Source organism: Danio rerio, chromosome 17 (genome assembly GCF_049306965.1).
Source record: "Danio rerio strain Tuebingen ecotype United States chromosome 17, GRCz12tu, whole genome shotgun sequence".
Lineage (NCBI taxonomy): Eukaryota > Metazoa > Chordata > Actinopteri > Cypriniformes > Danionidae > Danio > Danio rerio.
Window position 1 is genome coordinate 15,779,521 of NC_133192.1, and position 22,980 is coordinate 15,802,500.

Here is a 22,980-nt window from a genome sequence, read left to right on the forward strand (position 1 = left end):
CATTAAGATTTGCAACTGAGAATAACATTGAACAAATGAAAACAAAAAACAAATGATCATAAATGAACATCAAAAACTGTATTGATGTCTATTTCAAGACTTGGATTGCATCAACAAAGCAAAAGAGCAGATTGTATTTAAAATGGTAATGAGACAACATCCTTTAAACCATGTGAACAGTCCCACATTACACCAATGTTTATCATTCACAAGCGGCAGATTTTAATCCCACGTGCCACTGCTGGATGTCCTTGTTCACAAGGTCTGATCCAAACTGTGACCCACAAAACAAATACTCTCTTCCTTCGTAAATCAAACATGATACAAAGCAGCAGCTTATCTGACAAATGTCAAAATAAAAAATGGCAACCCAAATCCACATCTTATCCAAACAAAAGCCTGGGAGCAAAGTCATCTTTACGTCCTGGGAAACCCCTGAAATGTAAACATCTAAAAAAAAAAAAAAAAAAAAACTGGAGCAGGAGAGTTATTATTACAAAACCAACAAATGTGTCAATGTTAAAAAAAATCTAAATAAAACATCCAGTACTCGTCTTTCAGCTCACCACAGTCTGAACCGAGACAGGTGACTAAAATATTTACAACTAAAATAGTAAAAGAATCAGCAGCCAGTCTAAATGAAAGCAAACATGTGCTATGAACTGAGCATAACATTTTATTCCTAATAAAAGATGACGTCTTTCCCAAAGCGCAAATGAAATGAGTCTCGCTGTGCTTGCAAAACACATAAAACAGACTTTCTGTTTATATATAAGCTTGTCTTTACTGAATGCTTTACTGTCATTGACAAAAAAAAAGCATGCTCCACATATTCTGCACTCTACAGCTCTGCCTTTGTTCAAGGTAATTTCATTTCACATGCATCCTTGACTGTGAGGTTATTGCTAACTACAGTATATATCTTTTTTACTAAAACAACGTTAAAATAAAAAAACTACTAAATTGCTTGAAAAATTACAGGATTTTAACTCTATGATTGTCAAATTCATAAATTATGTCACTGATTTGTTGAAAAAAACACAATTTTTTTATTGTATTAAACTAAAGTAAAATTTATGTAAAATTTTACGTATTTTTAATATATAAAAAAATAATAAGCATATTAACAAATTAAATAAAAATTAATTGTGGACTGGATTTTATTTTTACCTTATTAAAGTTTTGGACACGTGAACAACATTGCCTTTGATAAATTGTTTTTGATTGATTTTCATTTTTTTCTCCCTAATTTACTGTTGGTGGCTGTTTTTGCTTCATCGACTTCCATTATAACAACATTTTTGATTAGAAAACCATGACGCCATATAAAGATGCATTTTTGATAGTTGGTGGTTTTCCCTGTTGCGAAGAAGTAAAATTTTTCATTTTTACTGTTGATCATCAGTTGGCACCATTAACCCTTTAGTTAGGCCTGTGCAAAAAAAAAAAAAAAAAAGCTTAGCTTCTAGATTTTATATGGAGTATAACAGCGAATTAAAGAGTGTCTGTGAGTGTGTGATAGTGGCCTTTAAGCACTTACCTTGATGAGTCTGAGAAAATCAAAATATGCATCTCAGCTCTCAGAACTACATGGAGTAAACAAAAACAAAGACTGTGAATTTATGCACCATTAAATGTGGTTATAATGGAAGTCAATGGGGCAAAAACAGCCATAAACAGTAAATTAGGGAGAAAAAAAATTTAATCTAACAATGCATCAAAGCTAATATTGTTACCTAAATGGCTCACATGTCCAGGATTGAGATTAAAAAAAATCAGTCCAATTGGCAATTAAAGTGTTTAAAAAAATTTGTAGTTTTGATCAGGACTGAGGATAATCAACAGATTCATGGGGTGAAAAAATATCTGATGCATTTTACAGCAGTTTAATTCAGTGGATGTTTTTATCCCTAACATAACAAAAGGGTAGTCAATTCGAACAGTGCACAATGGTTAAAAAATATGTTAAAAAAAAATAAAAAAATTAAAAGATTACAAGTTATATATTTAACAATATTGGTATATTAAACAAAATGGCCACATGTATTTTGTGCATCACTAATTAAAATGAAGCAATTCCAGTACTATGAACTTATGACACCTAAACTAAATATCTAAAACTTCTCAGAAAACAAACTTCTTAGAATATTTCAAATCAATGATGATGAGATATTTATAGATACATAATACGCACACCGTTTACACATACGCATACTGTATAAATGTCTGCATGTGCTGTCAATTACAGTTCTTAGAAAGAAAATCTGATTCTTCAGAAATGGATATTGACAGGTCAAATAGAAACATGGAAATTGAAATCAACCAAGAAAAATGCAATCAGTACATTTAAAAAAAATAATAATATAGAATATTGTAAATATATTCCGTTAAAGTGTAAACAACAAACCAGCATTACTAATAGGGCTGCACTAAATTAAAAAAAATTTAGTTTTTTTAGCAGTATACAGTACATTGCGATATGAAATATACTTCACCAGATGTATTTAATAACTCTTTTTGTGAAGAATTCCCTATTTCAGAATGGTTGGGGTGATAATTACATTAATTATTCAAATAGACTTTAAACTCGATTTTTAGGGTGGTACACAAATGGGAAAAAGTCACATTTTTCTGGTAAGAAGTAATGGCAGTTGGTTAAAAATCTAATGTATAATGACACTTGGCAGTCTTTACTATAAAAATGTAACTTAATTATTCTTTGTTAAAGCTACAGCAGTCATTTTTTCTTGTGCCTGAATGCTTTAAACTCACTTGATATGTTTAACAGAAAAAAAAAATTCTTTAAATCCACATTGGTTAAACTTTGCCACACTGTAACAGCCAACAGTCAACTTTATCAACTGAAATGAGTGTAGTTAATTCAAAATTTACTGAAAGTTAATTCTACTCATTTAAAAAGAGTTTTGAACTCGGTGTTGAAGGTAATGAGTTAATTAAATACCTAATTTCTTCAGCTTAAATGGAGTAAGTTGACAGTACTCATAGAGATTAGTTTAACTCAAATGGTTTGTAGCAATCGGTTTCCTCCAGCGGTTTGAGTTGCCTTAACTTATTGGGATTTACAGTACTCTCTTGGTTTGAGTTCTCTTCATTTATTGGGTTTTATTGTGCTTGGATTGCTTCGTTTACTCAAATGGATTAAGTTCACAGTACTCATTAGGATTAGTTTTTGAACATAAACGGTTTTGTTGTAATCAGTTTCCTCAAATGGTTTTAGTTACCTTAACTTTTTGGGTTTCACAGTGCATTAATCTACAAGCTCCTGGCTAACAAAAAAATCTATTTACACTGAATAAAATGATGTCTGCAAAACTGTTGCAAACAATTTATTTGAGTTGAATTTAAAAAAACAAATTGAATAAAATTCAACCTAATTTGTTTGTTTAAATTCTGCCCAAATAAATTGTTTACAGCCACTTAGCGTAAAAAAAAAAAGAGTCAATCCAAGGAATCATCTCTGAATAATTTTTTTCAGTGTACTTGACATTGCGGATCCTGCGATTGTGATCCTGCGATGACTATTGTGCAAATGCACATTGCAATATCAATGCTGAAACGATATATTGTGCAGCCCTAATTACTAAAATATAAGAAAAAGCTATGCTTACAAAAACATTAACATTAACTCACAGCATTAAGCATAAGATGGTCCAGAGACTCCCAGCATCCCCTTTCAAACCACATAAACTACAGCAGAAGAATCAAATCGAATTCTGCAACCCATGTCATTTCTATTAGAGAGATAAAGCTAAGGCCTATCCATACCAAGACTTACAGTTACTCAAAATTATTAGCCCACCTTGAATTATTAGAATTATTATTAATATTATTTTTATTTTATCTTTGCCTTGATGACGGTTTATAATATTTTACTATGTATTTTTCAAGAAAGGCTTAACTAGGTTAATTAGGCTTAAGCAAGTCACTGTATAACGATGGTTTGTTCTGTAGACAATTAGAAAAAAATATTGCTTATTAATTATAATAATATTGACCTTAAAAAGGTTTTAAAAAAATTAAAAACTGCTTTTATTCTAGCCGAAATAAAACAAGTAAGACTTCCTCCAGAGGAAAGAAATATATAGGAAATACTGTGAAAATTTCCTTTAAGATTTCTTAAACATCATTTGGGAAATATTTAAAAAAGAAAAACAAAAATTCACAGGAGGACTAATCATTTTGACTTCAACACTCCACACTTTAACAAGGAAAAGGAATCCTGACAACAAGCACATTTCAGAAGTGGGAGGAAATATCAGAATAAAAGCAAAAGTGCATGTCTGTGCAGCAACTGGCATGAAAAAGCCTCCATAACAAGCTTGTCTTATGAAATCTCTCTGTGTGTGTCATACACCAGTGAGTTAATCCGTATCTCTGCACTTCAGCAGGGTGTGTGTTGTGTTCAGGTTCACTCCACCTCTCCCATCTCACTCACCAGGCTCATTATACAAGCAAACTTCTCACTTTATTGATCCTGCTGCGTGTCGGGAAGCAATTCCCTTTCATGCCGGATCATGAGTCATTGCGTTATGGGAACACACCAAAATCAGCTCATATTCAGCACATTTCTTATTAATGGGAGTTAAGAGCTAAGGTAATGCTGTACATGCTAATATAAATAGTAGATTTGAAGTATCAAGCTTTGACTTGAGGGAAAAAAACACACATTTTTGAGACTACAGCAATGTATACAGTGTAAAAATTGTAAAAATATGACATTCTAAATTATTTGTTATTTCCTTATATTTGATTTTCATTTCTTCTGTTCTGAATTAATAATTAATCCAAGAACAATTATTTTCTTTTTTAATATGTGAAGGGGTTTTTTTTGGACAGTTTCTGCTTATCAACAATCTAAGTTTATATATCTATCATGTAGTTTGGATGATGAAAATAGTTTAACAAAAGTGATGTTATAAACACAAAGTCAGTTAAATGTATCTGTCTCCTAAAATAAAATGTCAAAAATATGATTGAAATTACAACATCATTATTTATTAAAATTTATATATATAAAAAAAAATTTGCAAATAAATGAGTGAAACCTTGTGGTCTAAAGGATAGTGTCCAATCTTAAAGACTTAAAAATTACAATATTTAGTATTTTAGCAATATTGAATCTTTTAATACATCATCAAAATTCTTGCTCTAAATATGATTTTTTTGTGTGTATATATATATATATATATATATATATATATATATATATATATATATATATATATATATATATATATATATATATATATATATATATATATATATATATATATATAAACAAAATCTATATTTAGATGCATCACATACTAAACTGGTAAAAAATGACTTTACACAAGTTATTTAATATACACAGAAAGTAAATGAATTGTAAGCGTCTACTAAAATGAAATGTCAAAACATGACTGAAATAAGTGTTCATATTTTGACTATTAAAATGTACAAAAATAAGTGTTCATACAGCTTTTTATTATATGATAACATTTATAATTACTTAAACATTTTAGCTTACAAACAGGTAAAAGCTTGTGATCTAAAGGATACATCCTCTTTATTTCTATAGCTCTTTATCTATATTAAATGTAGATGGTGTCAAAGCAGCTCAACATAGATGAACAAAAGTTAGAAAATAGAATAAAAAGTCATAACAATATTTCAGATTGTGGAATATACCAACAGTAGATCATAAATGCATCATTTTATTATATTTAAAATTATTTGAAAACTTTTTTGCTAATAAATGAGTAAAGCCTTTTACTTTTAAAACCTTTTAAATTATAAAGACTTAAAATCACAATATTTCGTTTTTTTGACAATATTGAGTCTTTTAATAATTGATAATTCTTGCTCTAAATGTGCCTGACACAATGTTTATTTATTTATATATATATATATATTTTGTTACACTAAAAAAAACTTTAGTAGAATAACTGGAATAAGTATTAGTATTTTGACTATTAAAAATATATGAAATAATAATAATTTATGAAACAAGTGATCATAGAGCATATTATATCATAAGTATTTTATTTTATTTAAACTCTTTTGCTGACAGTTAAAAGCTTGTGGTCTGAAGGATAAATGTTTATTTCTATAGCTCTTTTTTACAATATAAATTGTGAAACAATTGTTAAAACAGCTTAAAGGGGAATAAAAAGTCATCATATTTCAGATTGTGGAACATACCAACAGTAGTAAAGTATAAATATTTGAAATGACAATATTTAGTATTTTGAGACTATGATCCTTAAATAGTCTATTAATATGTCATCATGTTTGTTACTCTTAATATTCTCAAACCAGATTAGTTTTTATATAAACTCGTTACACAAAACAAAATCTTTGTTTTGTTTTCTGTAAATCATCAGACATTGTATGTGACGGCTATTTGCTTTAAAAACACTATTCTTCTGAATATGCCTGAACATTTTATTTGTGCATGTACTGTGTAGTTTCACACATCCACTGTAACATCTTAGTAGGGGGGTCAAATTTAATAAAAAATAAATATAATATAAAACTGTGTATGGAAAGCATCGTCAATGCACGGTGATGCACCGAGATATCGAACTGAACCGAATCGATGGCATGATAATTATAACCGAACCTTGAGACCATAGGTTCACACCTCTACATCTTAGATTAAAGCTTTTGCTGTATGTACTCTAAAAGTAACATTACTTTGCAGAAAATCTCTATCACCAATTGTTTAATAGTGCCATTTGCCATTTAGTGACAATCCGACATTTTACACATGACTTCAGTGGTCCGTTCACCTCAGAAGCATGATGAAAGCATTTGTAGAGCTGCTTATATTCAGTCATTCAGATGAGGATATCTGGTGACTACAACTCTAACAATGACAGGATGTTAATTGTTTTATCCGCTCCAACAGAAGGGTTTGATTTGCTTTAAAGAGCTGTAAAATGAACGTTCTTATTATCCTCATTTCTCTGATAGACATTAAGGGAATTCAGCAACTATGAGCAACTATTCAAAATAAATAAATTAGAATTAAGATCTTGAACAAAACATAACTTTAAGGTTGAAAACGTTGACAGAAAATATAGAACCAAATATCTTACCAAATATCTAGCAAGTCCATTTATTAATGAACCATTGAATCATTCACTCAAATAGAGGTTAAATGATTTTTTTTTTTAGGTTTACACTGAAAGAAAAATGTGTTGCTGCTTGTTCAAATTACTTATTTTGAATAAGCTGAATCAACACAATTCTTAAGGTTTTCTTTTTTTAATTTGGACAACTGTACACTGTACAGAAATACAGGGTTCCACACAATTGCTTCATGCTGTCCATAAATAGATTAAGTTACCTTAATCATTTTTACAAATTTAAATAGATTGAACATAAAACAATTAAGTTGTAACCTCTAAAAACATTTTTAAATTAGTTTAAATATGCAGCAAAAGCCATTTTTTAAGTGTAACGTGCATTCAAATGGGATAAAATTCTTACGTTTGTCCATCTTTGTCCAAATTCAGAGCATTATAAACAGCATATGAACATGCACCTGTCAACACTTATTACTGTAACGGCTAGTGAAGTGCTGTCCAGGTAAACCTCACTCTATGACCTCAAAAGGTGCTCTAGCGACAGAAGTTAGGACCATTTAATATTCTTTTTGCAACCGACTCCTATGCAAAGAATCCCCATTGTGATCCCAGCTCAGAGCATGTTAGGTGCAGTAGAACATGTGGGGGCTCATCCGGGATGGGAGTGAGGTTTAGGGGGTGAGTGTAACGAAGACCAGCTAGCTAAGTGCTATGCAGGTAAACCTCACTCCTCTATGACCTCAATCGGTGCTCTAGCGACAGATGCAAGGACCATGGTCTTTAGCCTCCTAACAAACGCTAGGAACGCTTTGACCATGGTCTCTAGCCTCCTGCAACAAACTCTCAAGCAAAGAATCACCGATTCAATCCCAGCTCAGACAGAGTTGGGTGCAATAGGACCAGTGGGTTACATTATACGTCTATACGTAGCTCTTGCCAGCGCTAATTTGAATACAGAATTGATTCTGAACTTCTGACAATCGTTTCAGAATCGCTAGACAAAGAATTTGCGATGCACTGATAATTCTTTTTTTTCTCACCGCTATCCTTTGCACAAGGAAGTTGCTTATTGTCACACACGGTTTTCCAGTCGGAAGGACCCATCCCTATGCCCTGTTCACTTCAAAGCTGTCACTTCTTAGAGTAAATCTTTAGAGCATAGGGATGAGCCCTTCCACATAGAATATAGTGCTAAAATTATAGCAAGTGACTGTTTTTAAGAACAGACCATCTTTATGAACATCACTCATTCACTTGATTCATTCAAAAATAGATTCATTCATGATTGAAATACTGCAATGTTGCTCTGAGCAGACATTTGTCAATATTTAATAATTCAATATATCGTCATAATGAACATGCACTATATTAATATTGTGGGCACTTCATAATAATAATACCATATATCTTGATAAAAGCTTCAGCCAGCAATTGCAACAAAAAAAATTCCAATACTGGCAGAAGCATAGCTCTGAAACACACAAATGTCCTGCTCCTGGTTTGCTTGGTAGTATGTGCACTGTGAAAAAAATTAAATTAAATGACAATATTGTGACTAAAATGTTATGTACTCGGTAGTATAAAAATGTATTTTTTTTAATTGCTGAAAAAATTTGAAATTCACATAACTGAATGAGTCTCATGCTGATGTGAGCAGCATTGTCTGTGTGATATAACATCAATTATATTATATCTTATCGATATAAAAAACAAAACCTCAAATTATTGTTTTTATAGGTTAATATAACTACAATCCTCATAGTCAATGTTTTTTTTTTATTATTTTGCAAAGTGAGCTACCTGCTCAACATCAGCGTGCACATTATTAAAACAACAAAGACAATATAACAGATATGAGTTTCAGTAGTCATGTCAAAGCAGTAACTAAATCAGCATACTATCATCTCAAAAATTGCAAGAATAAGATGCTTTGTTTTCAGTGAGGACTTAGAGAAACTTGTTCATGCTTTTATCAGCAGCAGGGTGGATTACTGTAATGGACTTCTCACTATCCCTCATAAAAAGACAGTCAGTCAGACAGCTCATCCAGAACATTGCTTCCAGGATTCTGACAAAACCAGAAAATCAGAGCACATCACAGCTGTCTCCAGGTCTTTACACTGGTTCCAAGTTACATTCAGAATAGATTTTAAAGTATTACTACTTTTCTTTAAATCACTAAATGGCCTAGGACCTCAGTACATTACAGATATGCTCACTAAATACAAACCTAACAGATCACTCAGATCTTAAGGATCATATAAATTAGAAATTCCATGAGTTTCTACGCTTCCCACTGCTGGAATCAGCTTCCAGAAATGATCAGATGTGCTCCAACATTAGGCACGTTCAAATCTAGACTGCAAAAACATCTGTTAAGCTGTGCCTTTACTGAATGAGCACTGTGTTACGTCTGACAGATCATACTATTACGTTTTTCTTTTCTTTTTCATGCTTTTATAACCTGTTTGAACACATTTTAATCTGTTTTACATCATTTTATTCTTTGTAGTTTTATTTTTTTATACTTGTTTCTTTTATTCCCGTTTATGTTAAGCACTTTGAATTACCATCGTGTATGAAATGTGCTATATAAATAAACTTGCCTTGCCTATAGTTGTTGCTGCTTTTCGCTGTAAAACAGATGTATGTGAAAGACACAGAATAACTATTTGCTTATCGGCCAATCACCAGTAGAATGAAGAAGTCTGACATGATCAGCCTGAATACAAAGCCAAGCAGTTTAAAGATTATTAAAATATGTGCATTGTTCAAATAAGTGAAATGACAAGTGTGCCGCTTTCAGCTTTGTGTGCCGAAACTAAACAGTTGTAAGCATTTTCATTAACAGTCTCACCACATTTAGGCACAGTGTAAAGAGCTGGGCGGTCGAATCTTTAAAAGAGAGTGTTCTCAAAGAGGCACACAACACAAGTGATGTCATGGGAAATGTACCGTTCAGGGGTTAATTTGCATTTTCTTTCTTTGCTGGAACAACCGTTGTGACAGGAACAAGATATTTGAACATGGAGTGCTAAAATAACTGCTCACCCTTTACAATAATGAGTAAAATATCCGTTACAGGGTTTAGTTATATTTGTTAATGCTAATAAACATGTAGTTGTTTTTTTGCTAGTTCACTAGTTAATTCAGGTCTAATTTTAAAAAATACATAAATAAATAAAAAAAATTAAATTAAATTAAATTAAATTAAATTAAATTAAATTAAATTAAATTAAATTAAATTAAATTAAATTAAATTAAATTAAATTAAATTAAATATCTTAGTGCAAGCTAACTCCGGTTCATAATATAATATTATAATATTCATATTTCTAAATGTTGAAAATAACATTAACCAAAATAACTAAGAAGTGATATTTAGAAATATTTAACATCTTAATCAAATCAAATCACTTTTATTGTCACATGATCAGCAGCACGTTTGCTATGATGAGTGAAAAGCTTAGATGCTGGCACCAGACAGTACAAAATACAGACAGTGCAAATACAACGACAATGTGAAATTGACAGTGATATGTGCAATGAATAGGTGTCCACATAGTTGTAGGCAGTGTTGGACAATATTACCAAACATGTTCACTGTTTTGTTTCGTTTAAAATATCAATAATTCCAAATAAAATTATTTTGTGTTACATTTAAAAACCTTATTACTTTATTTGATTTAATAAGATATATTTATTTACAATTTATGTTTAGCTTAGCTTAAAAGGAGTAAAATGAAACAAATTGCACCATTTAAAGTACATTTACATTTTTACATTTACATTTAGTCATTTAGCAGACGCTTTTATCCAAAGCGACTTACAAATGAGGACAAGGAAGCAATTTACACAACTAAGAGCAACAATGAATAAGTACTAAAGGCAAGTTTCAGGTCTGTAAAGTCTAAGAAGGGAAGTGTTAGTAATTTTTTTTTTTTTTTTTTTTTTTTTTTGTACAGTTAGTGTGATATTCAAATAGGCAATTGCAGATTAGGAAGTGAAGTGGAGACTAAATAGTTGAGTTTTTAGTCGTTTCTTGAAAATAGCGAGTGACTCTGCTGTTCTGATGCAGTTAGGGAGTTCATTCCACCAACTGGGCAGATTGAGCGTGAGCGTTCGCGAAAGTGATTTTTTTCCTCTTTGGGATGGAACCACGAGGCGACGTTCATTCACAGAACGCAAGTTTCTGGAGGGCACATAGATCTGCAGAAGTGAGAGCAGATAAGAAGGTGCTAGGCCAGAAGTCACTTTGTAGGCAAACATCAGAGTTTTGAATTTGATGCGAGCAGCAACTGGCAGCCAGTGCAAACGGACTAGCAGCGGAGTGACATGTGCTCGTTTAGGTTCATTGAAGACAACTCGTGCTGCTGCATTCTGGAGCAGTTGAAGAGGCTTGATAGAGTTAGCTGGAAGCCCAGCTAGTAGAGAGTTGCAGTAATCCAGTTTGGAGAGAACAAGAGCTTGAACAAGGAGTTGAGCTGCATGTTCAGATAAGAAGGGTCGGATCTTTCTGATGTTATAGAGTGCAAATCTGCACGATCGAGCAGTTCTAGAAATGTGGTCAGAGAAGTTTAGTTGGTCATCAATCGTTACTCCAAGGCTTTTCACCATTTTGGATGCAGTAATGGTTGCCCCATCCATCTGGATTGAAAAGTTATGGTGTAGAGTCGGGTTGGCAGAAACTACAAGCATTTCCGTTTTTGCGAGGTTCAGCTGAAGATGATGATCTTTCATCCAGTGTGAAATATCCAACAGGCAGGCTGAGATACGAGCTGGAACCGAGGGATCATCAGGATGAAAAGAGAGGTATAGCTGGGTATCATCAGCATAGCAGTGGTAGGAGAATCCATGTCTCTGGATGACTGGTCCTAGAGATGATGTGTAGATGGAGAAGAGAAGTGGCCCAAGAACAGAGCCTTGAGGTACCCCAGTGTTTAGATGCTGTAGGTTGGACACCTCTCCCCTCCAAGACACCCTGAATGACCTGTCAGAGAGGTAAGATCTGAACCATTGTATAACAGTGCCCGCAACGCCCAGTGACTCAAGCGTAGATAGCAGGATCTGGTGGTTGACAGTGTCAAAAGCAGCTGACAAGTCCAGCAAAATGAGGACTGATGATTTAGAGTCTGCTTTAGCCAGTCTGAGATCCTCCACGACCGAGAGCAGGGCAGTCTCAGTTGAGTGGCCTTTCTTAAAGCCGGATTGCTTGTTGTCCATGAGATTGTTTTGAGTAAGAAAGTCCAGGACTTGATTGAACACTACTTTCTCCAGAATCTTGGCCATGAATGGAAGCAGGGATACTGGTCTGTAGTTTTCAAGTAGCGTATGGTCCAGGTTGGGTTTCTTTAGCAGTGGGGTTACCCTAGCCTGCTTAAATGTAGTGGGGAATAAACCAGAGTCAAGAGATGTGTTAATTATGTGAGTCAGTGTTGGTATGACTGCAGGAGAGATGGCTTGCAAGAGATGAGAGGGAATGGGATCGAGTGGACAGGTGGTTGCATGGCTAGATAGCACAAGTTTGGACACCTCAGACTCAGAGAGCTGAGAAAAAGAGGTGAGTGTGTGTGGTGTTGGTGGTGTATCTTGCGTGTTTGTTGTAGGTGCAGCAAATTGAGCACTGATTTTTGCAGTTTTGGTGCAGAAGAATGTAGCAAAGTCATCAGTAGTAAGTGTGGAGGATGCGGGTGGAGGAGGAGGATAGAGGAGGGAGGAAAATGTTTTAAAAAGTAGGCGAGGATTAGTGGCATTGTTGATTTTCAGACGGTAATACGTCTGCTTTGCAGAAGTAACCTCAGCTGAGAAAGAGGACAGAAGAGTTTGGTATGTTAAGAGATGTGCAGGATTTTTAGTTTTCCGCCAAATTCTCTCCGCAGCCCGAAGTTTTGAGCGATGCTCACGGAGAGCATCCGAGAGCCAGGGTGCAGGAGGACTGGCACGGGCTGGCCTGGATGCAAGAGGACATAATCGGTCTAGACATGATGCTAGTGTGGAGCAGAGTGTATTAGTGGCACTGTTCGAATCAAGTGCAGTGAGTTTGCGAGATGGAGGAAGAGAGTCTGAAACAATGGTGGATAGTCTATTGGGTGAGAGAGATCGTAGGTTTCTGCGAAAGGTAACCAGTGTAGGAGTGTGTGGCGGCTCAGGAGTAATGTGGATGTTGAGAGACAGAAGGAAATGATCAGATATTTGTAGTGGAGTTACTATTGTTTGATTAGTGAAGCAGTGTCGTATTACCCTAATATTAGTAAAAAAATGTAACAAACTGCACCATGTAAAGACGTAGGTTTTTTTAATTAAGTCAAATTTAAGACTTTTAAAGACGAATTTAAGAACAATATGAATGAAATTCTAGACTTATACACGGCTGACACTAAAATTTTTTGTAATCGCCTGGTTGGACCAATGCAATTGATAAAAACAAATGTAGTTATTTCTTAACCACATATTTTAATGTGTCAAAACAAGTAAACTCTAGTTGTAAAGACTTTTTATCCAAGATAATGTTTCTTTTTTATGGCAAGTTTGACATTGTTAAATATTTGTATTTATTCTGACGAAAACTACACAAAGAATGAAACATTTATATTTGTTCGCTTTTGGTCCAAATGAATTGAGCAACTGAATGTGTTTCTGTAATTAAACCTTAAGTTTCATGTCTATTTTTTAAATATATTTTAAATATACACTCACACTTTCTTCTGTAAATAGTTTTTGTGTAAATGGAAGATTATGTAAAGGAATATATTGCTGTTATCATCATGAGAAAATGTGTTATTGTTTATATTATTTTCCTAATTTGGGAATTTAATAAAAAATGCAGTAAAATGTCTAACAAAGTAAACATCTCTTTGCAATAAAAAAAACTAAATATGTATACATTTTAAAATAAACTATTTAGATAGATTGTTGGTGATTGGACGGGTGTTGTGCTGATTTGGTAGCTTTACTTTAACAACTTTTCAAATTAACACCTATTTAAAATTATTTAAGATTTACATCCCAATAATTCTGTTTATTTAAGACGTTTCAGAGCTTAAAATTTTGAAATTAAAGACATTTCAATAAATTTAAGACCCCGCAGACACCCTGATGAATACATTATATTTTATAAATAACTGCTTTATTTTTTAACACATCTTAATTGTGAAAGTCTTAATATTATTACAAACTTTCAAACAATTACCTTCTAATGATGATTAATTATAAATAAGAGCACATTAAAGGCCTTTCAAGATGAAAAAAACTGTGGCTTTAAACTGAAGCGATACTAATGCATACATCACGGACAAACATCACTCAAGCCCCGAAGCTTCATAATAACATAATTGCAGAGCAACTGCGTGGACAGATGAAGCAGGAGTTTGAGGTCCCATGATGAAGCCAGCAGTCATATCTCTTCCAGGATATGACCTAAAGAGCTCTTTTCTCTGGGGAAAACAACAGTGCTTCATGACCAGAGCCTCTCCACTGAATAAAATAATGAGCTATTGGCCTGTCTTTCCTCATTTTCCATGACGCTTTCTCTCCCAATAGGGCTGAATGATTTTAGCACATAATCGAGTGGTAAATGTATTGACCGATATTGTGATTGCAATTTACTATGCCATTTGTCTTCTGTATTATTCAAGACAGTGAATGAAGAAATCATTAAATAGCATGACCAAGTGTCATTATTAATTATACTGTAAAAAAAAAGGATTTATGGGGGGGGGGAAAATTCATGATAACAAACATTTATGGTACTTTAACTTATTTTAATCAGGTTTCAATAAAAATAAATAAGATATACAGTTTAACAAAATTCATCTCAACTTGCATAAATCAATCTGACTAAAATATTAAAAAAGCAGAATTTTGTGTATCATTAGAATAAATATTTCACACTTGTCCATGCAAAAAAAACGCGGTTTTAATTATTCAGTTTAAATGTTTTGTTTATATTAGGCAAATTAATTTTTGAACAATACACTAAAACTGAACAGTGAAATTCATTAAATTAAATGAGTTATAATAAATTTAAATTAGTTTAGTTACTAATGAAAATAAATCTTGAGGCAGCAAGTCTCCTGAAATACATACATAATCATCTAGGGTTTACAGAGAATGGTCAGAATAAGAGAACATATCCAGTGCGCGGCAGTTCTGTGGGCACAAATGCCTTGTTGATGCCAGAGGTCAGAGGAGAATGGCCAGACTGGTTCGAGCTGATAGAATGGCAACAGTAACAGAACAGCATCTCTGAGCAACATGTCGAACCTTGAGACAGATGGGCTACAGCAGCAGAATATCACACCGGGTGCCACTCCTGTCAGAACAGGAAACTGAGGCTACAATTCACACAGGCTCACCAAAAATGGACAATAGCAGATTGGAAAAACGTTGCATGGACTGATGAGTCTTGATTTCTGCTGTGACATTCAGATGGTAAGGTCAAAATTCCATCCAGCCTTGTATCAACAGTTCATGCTGGTGGTGATGTAATGGTGTGGAGATATTTTCTTGGCACACTTTGGGCCCATTAATACCAATTAAGCATAGTCTCAACACCACAGCCTACCTGAGTGCTGTTGCTGACCCTGTCCATCCCTTTAAGACCACAGTTTACCCATCTTCTGATGGCTACTACCAGCAGGATAAAACACCATGTCATAAAGCGCAAATCATCTCAGACTGTTTTTTTGAACATGACAATGAGTTCACTGTACTCAAATGGCCTGCGCAGTCACCAGAGCTCAATCCAATAGAGCACCTTTGGGATGTTGTGGAATGGGAGACTCACATCATGGATGTGCAGCTGACAAATCTGCAGCAACTGTGTGATGCTATCATATCAATATGGAGCAAAATCTGAGGAATATTTCCAGTACCTTGTTGAATCTATGCCATAAAGAATTAAGGGCAATTCTAAAGGGAAAAGAGGATCCGACCCGGTACTAATAAGGTGAACCTAATAAAGTGGCCAGTAAGTGTATATACACAGGTCATTCTAATAAGAAAAAAAATCATTGAAATGTGTAACCTGATGCTTCCTCCGCAGGCTGATTTACTCTTGCATGTCACATGACCACATTGTAATCTGCGGTTTAAAAATCATTCTAGAATATTGCAGTATTATTGCAGATGCAATTAATCTCCCATGCGCCGTTCATTTGACTCCAGCGTCATCATCAGCTGCACTGAAAAATCCATCATTATCATCAGAGCTCTGCTTTCAAACGCAGTCACGAAACGAACTCTAAACCAACAGCTCCACAGACTCGTGACATTGTCTGTAATTTTCTGCCTCTCTCATTAAAAGCTAATCCATTACTCTGAGAGCGGTGATCAGTTCAAGGCAGCAGACGAGCCGATAGCTTTCCATCACGCGCTTTACATAACGGAGGTCATTCGGTGCAGATTTCAGGATCGACCATATACAAAACAAACCCTGGCCTTTGGTCAGATACAAGCCAATGTTCCTAACGGCAAGTTCCAGTATTGATCCCTATTGAACCAATCAAAGCAATGTGAAGTCTGTTATTGGCATGTGCAATCGTGAGCCTTCATGATGTTCTGCGAATAAACAAAGTGGAAATAATAGATTTAATGAGTGATTTTAATAGACAATTGTTGTCTCTGGTATATTTGTCTTTCATTGAAAGCTTGTGCTGCATGTATTTTTTCATTCATTGATTGATTTGAGTTCTTTCGAATGGAAAACATACACAAAGCAATTCTTTAAACAAAATACATTTCAAGATGATCAACAATATATTTACGTATCCATAAACACTTAAAATAACAAATGTTTTTAGCCGGTTTAAAATGGAGTGGGATGAAGTGCATTTTGCCAATGGATTTTTGATTAATTTAAGTAGGTCGTTCCTGTTTTTAGTGCTAGTGTGTTATTGATCGTGTTCTCATCGGCTGCTTTGCTTTGTGTCGATGAGTTTAAAAACAACACAGATGAAGTTCTCAATCTCATGACCTAAATGTTGCATCAAATGTTTTGCAAGTTATGGCCAAGACCAAGGGTATTATACAATCATCTATTAACATCAATGTTTTGAAAAGAGCAAACAAACTGAAGAAAGTTTTCGTAAATGCAGAACAAATCCTGAGTAGGGCTGTGGGATTAATTGAAATCAAATCGCAATTTGAAACATTGTGATTAGTTTAATCACATATTTTATATTAGGCTGCAATATAAAAAATATATGTATGTGTATATATATGTATATGTATGTATATGTGTGTGTATGTATGTATATATATATATATATATATATATATATATATATATATATATATATATATATATATATATATATATATATATATATATATATATATATATATAAACCAGTCCACTATGGTTAAGAATATTAAACCTGCTTTTTTTTTTTTTTGCGATAGTGTCGTGAGGCACATGGTATTGGTTGCTGTCTATTTGTCATTTAAGATTCCCCATGACTCCCTATGTCAAGGAAATCGTGCTGAAATCGTGTGATCTAACCGGGGCATTATAACTAGCCAATTGAGTGAACACACTTTTGTTCTGACCGATCAGAATTGTGCAACTGAACTACGCCCACAATAAAAGAAAAGAAAACAAACAGGAAATCGCTGACAAGAGGGATTATGGTGTCTGCTGCTTCAGAAGCATTAATAGACTAATCCATATCAAAGAAAAACAGTATTTGTAATATGGGAATATTTTGGTTTTACAGTCACAGACACGAAACAAAAACAGGTAATTTTTAAAAGCTGTCGCTGAATAGTTGCCACAGCTTACATATTATTGAGCTGAAGCTTGATTAAAATTCAAATCAGCTTGAAGCCTAAATTAAATCGTGAATCAAATCACAATATCTGTCAAAAAATAAAGAAAAATAAAGTAACGCAATTAGATATTTTCCCTAAATCTCACAGCCCTAATCCTGAGTCATCTATGAGAGTAAATTAAATAGATTCAGGGAAAACACATAAAATGGATAGGAATTTCAGTTTATATGTAAAATACAAAATAACCCACTTTTACAATGAAATAAAAATTATATCATAACTCTACGAAATAACAAATGTAATTTACTTTTATATATCTGAATAGTTATTTATGGATATATTATGTATATATTACATAACGTGTGGATTGGAATAAATAGACACATTATAATAAACGTACTTTTTTGTAGTGCTGAGCAAAAATTAATCATGATAAACTGCATCCAAAATAAAAGTTTGTTTTGACATAATATACGTGTGTGTATTACATACAGCGGGGGAAATAACAATAGATGTTCAATGAACTGAACATGTCACCATTTTTCTCAGAAAACATATTTCTAAAGATGCTGTTCCCTTAATTTTCCCCAGATGTTAGTAATAACCAAAGAATTCCATATTTGAAAAGAAAACTAATCTAATTAGTTTACAAATTAAGCTATGTGTAAAAAAATGAAATGACACAGGGAAAAGAATTGAACACATGAAAAAAGGGAGGAGTAGAAAGGCAGTCAAAGTCCAGACAGCAGCTGAAAACTTTCAGTAGACATTCAACAACCCTCTGCCCTTCATCATTGCAAATTAATGTTAGCTGCTTCAGCCAAACATCTACATTATCAGGATGATGAAGATGAATCCTTTCAGCAAGACAATGATCCAAAACACAGTCAAGAAAACTCAGAGAAAATTCAGAGAAAGAAAACCAAGCTGTAGAATGGCTCAGCCAATAACCTCACTTATATACAAAAATACAAAATAAAGTTTTTGAATGCAATTAATCGAGATTAATTAATTATGATTATTTTTTTCCAGCACAATTTTTTGTTGTTTTTAGTACTAACAACTATTGTTGGTTTTTTAATTAATTTTAAAAAGGTGTAATAATATTGCATTACAATAAATAACAGAAGTAATTAAATTCTTTTATCGGTGCATGCACACATTTAAGATGAATGAATAGTGCCCGAAAACAAGTCAATCTTCAACATTATCTACAAGACCATATTAAGTTATATAGATGATAGTCTTGTGCAAGCCGTATATTTGCATTTAATCTCAATGGGTCGACAATATGTGTGTGATCAATACCTTCATCAGGACAGTAGCATCCCACAGGGGTCAGAGGCTTAACCCCTCAGGGATCTGAGCACTTTAGCAAAACAGGAACCACAACTAAAGAGAAGAAATGCAAAAATGTTGTCCACCAGGCAAGCAGTTGTCAAAACACAGCCCCCTGTCCCACATTATCTTCATTCCATAGCCATATTTAAAGCTGATTCCCCAGTGTTATACTCCTCCAGAGTTTGATCCAGCGCATGCTCACTGTCTGTTTTTGCAAAGCCAGTTTGTGAATCAGTAGGCCTACATTACATGTGCTAATCCTGTGGCTTCAATACTGGGGATTGCGGTCAAGCTGAGGATATAATGGGTTTCCCCAAGATCAGCTGTGATTGGTCAAGCAAATGCCAAGGCACACGAGCTGATGTTGGTTTTTAATTATAATATATATAAATATATATATATATATTTGTTAAAAAGGTCATAAGTTTTCTTTCATGATGTTTTTCACACTTTTAGTTTGTTTATCTTGGTTCATTTGGTCTGAACAAAAAATAAATTAAACATCATAGCTCTGATTTGCTTATATTTACACCTTTACACATTTTTACACCAAACGTAAAGAAATAAAAGAAAAAATATAAACTGCTTTTAAGAGTTATATTTATGATAGAACCCGCCAAACATCTGAAACAATGACATGTGAAAGAGTCAAAACAATTCCAGAAACCACACACGCATACACGCACACACAAACGCAAGGTGATCCATTTCTGACACCTTTATTGAACTGTAAATATTTTTGATCTTTCTGTACTTTATTTTTGCACCTTACCAAATAACTTTCTAATTTTGGTTTGTTTCTTTGGCAACGTTGAGTTCATATTTTAGTTAAATTGTACCAGAGTTCATTCCGAAATGGGCTGCAGCCTGCAACTCCATTGTTCTGCAGTCTCTGTCTGCTAGTTTGGAGCACATTTATTCAAATGATCTGCAAACAGAGCAATGATACCAGAGTCCATCATCAAACCAAGCCTACCAGACGTGAACACATACAGTGATTCAAGTCTACATATAACTTCCAAAATAAATTGGGAAAAAATGAGCATGAATCCACCCAAAAGCACACACACACACACAAAACAAATTGAGATTTGGTGAATTGTAGTGTTGTCACTATTTAGGTCATGATAACCCTTTATGGTACAGGACGCCGCACATGAGATTTGAGACAGAATGAGAATATAAAAGTAGGGCTGGGCGATATTGCAAAAACATTATTATGAAATCATGTTTCATATCATTCCATATCGATAATTATTGAATATTGTTTAACAATACATTTAGAAATATTGGGATTTTTTTATTTAACCACTTTATTTTAATTTACCAACATTGCTAAGGCATTTTTTTAATAGTCAAAAACATTTAAACAAAATATTTCATCACTTTAACATAAAATAAACATAAGAGTTAAAGTCTTAAACTTCATCCCCCGGTTTCACAAACAAGGTTTAAGGCTAGTCAAGATTAAATTGCATGTTTGAGCTGTCTCAACTCAAATTAACTTGTAGAGAGATGTCTTAAATATGTCAGTGTCATTTTTTTTGTCTCCAGGTGCACATCAGTAATATTTTTCTAAGGTCATTTTTATAAATTTGTCTTAAATAGCCTAATTTAACTAAGGCCTAGTCCTGGCTTAACCTAAGCCGTTTGTAAAAACTTGGCCCATAAGTTATAAAGTCTTAAACTTCATAAATAAAATGTTACAAAGTGTGTGCAATGGTAAAGTGTTAATAATAAACAACCAAAGCAAACTTTAAGGTAATCTGTACTGTGTGAATAATAATGATACAGTAAACCACAAACTGTCAACAACATAATTTATGATAATCAAATCTGAGCTTTCAAGTAAAGGAACCAACCATCATTATTCAAATACATACTGCAGCATTACAGATTGTGAAGTTGAATGACTACATTAGCCTCTTTGCTAAACTCTTTCAGATAGGGAGCTAGTGGCTGGGATGCTCAAAAAAAGAAACCAAAAAGCCACTCTGGCGACATCCTTTTTCATTTATAATCTCCTCACTGCTGCTATACGGCAAAAATTTTCACATGTGTTGTTATTCCGACCTGAAGTGACAATCGCGTGTGCGTGGATTCCTTGACCATTTAGCCTAGTCCGCTGTCGCCACTGCCTCGCATGGTTCAGGATTGGTAGAGCTACGCATCGATGAATTGGCTCTTCAGTGTTTGAACTCTCAGTAATGATTAAAATCACACTGAACTGAGCTAAACTGAACTGAACTGAACTTAAACACTAAAACCTGAACCACTATGTTCCAGTTACTGAACCACACTGTTCCAGTTACTATGACCATTTATGTGAAGCTGCTTTGACACAATCTACATTGTAAAAGCGCTATACAAATAAAGCTGAATTGAAAAAAAAATTGAATTACAATGGGCTTTGCATTCGCGCTCCCCTGGCGTCTCTCGTAACTAGCCATCCATTGATTATTTTCTCAGAGGATGACAAACAGACAAACCATTGCTGTAGATCAGTTGCAAGTTCAAAACGCTGCAGTGTTTGGGTGCGCTGTGTTTGTCTGAGGTAATTAGTCTGCCATTATTACTCAAATGTGTATATTCCATACAAAGTACGAGGCAGATTGGTTAGTTCTACCTATGTACATGAATCGCAGTGGGCTTGCGGCATTCAGAAAAGTTGACATGTTTTCAAATAGGTGCGCCTGGAAAATGCATTCTTTTATCAATATTGACAATGTTCAGTCAATAAATATCGATACCGATTTTAATCGCTCAGCCCTATATAAAAATACTGTAAAATGCAGCTCTAGAGAAAATTCATCAGTTTAAAAAGTTATTATCAGTTGTGTATATGCAGAAATAGGAATGTTCCAATGCAAAAGAATATTGTGTATTATTTAAAAAACCACTTCAAAACAAGACTATTGTTTATTAAGATAACTCGTTAGCAGAAAATGACAACAGGTCAATAAAAAATATTCCAGCTTTGATGAGACCTTAAATACTGAAAAGTATACGCGTGTATCCATATTTTACCTTTCTCATATTTTAATGGCAGTCTGAAAACACGGAAGATTTTTATATTGACTTATGGTCATTTCCTGCATATTTAAGCTCTAAAAATGAGCATACTTTTATTATAGTTTATCATAAAATAGTATTAAGCTTCTAACGTTAAACACAAAGAGATATTTTACTCATAACATGTACCTATTAATCACAACTGATACCAAGTTTGAAGTGATCTTTAAACTTTAATAGAGCTTTTTTTTTACATTATGTTATTAAACTATTATCTATAAAAAAGGAACCACCTATAAAATCTTAGATCCTATTCAAGAAGATCTGTTGTTATCATTTTAAACTAGTAACATTGAATTACAACAAGCAATCACACACACACACACACACACACACACACACACACACACACACACACACACAACACAGATTTCCAACCTCTGCCCCACATACAGCAAAAACAGATCAAAACGCACAACAGTAAATCAGAAAAAGAGCATGTTAGATCAATAAATCACGACAGCCTGTTTACGAACAGCTGATTAAGTATGCAAGGACGTCACTTGGCACACCCACAGGAAAAATGCACACCAGTCTCATTCCATTCATAATAGTCAAAACTTCTTCACCTGAGTCACTTAGTTAAAGGCATGGGACAGAAATCACACACACACACCAGTTCATCTGGGGCTAAAGGGCGAGTATGCATAAAACTTATCTGCAGTGATCCGCAGATCTTCACATGGCAACCCACACAACAAAC

General features: G+C 33.7%; 1 protein-coding gene across 6 annotated transcripts in view; it reads right to left on the bottom strand.

The window, feature by feature from the left end:
• Nucleotides 1-22,980, bottom strand: part of daam1a (dishevelled associated activator of morphogenesis 1a) — a 133,128-nt gene that overhangs the window by 68,366 nt on the left and 41,782 nt on the right. For 2 of the 6 annotated variants that reach the window (XM_073928243.1, XM_073928241.1), the window contains exons 1-2: nucleotides 1,541-1,586; nucleotides 1,393-1,432 (exon numbers count right to left, since the gene is read on the bottom strand). The exons of the other annotated variants lie outside the window; for them this stretch is intronic. In XM_073928243.1, the coding sequence (XP_073784344.1) occupies nucleotides 1,393-1,402 (10 nt within the window). In that variant the 5' untranslated portion in view covers nucleotides 1,403-1,432; nucleotides 1,541-1,586. Of the gene's footprint in view, nucleotides 1-1,392; nucleotides 1,433-1,540; nucleotides 1,587-22,980 lie in introns of those variants that run through there. 6 annotated transcript variants of the gene reach the window in all.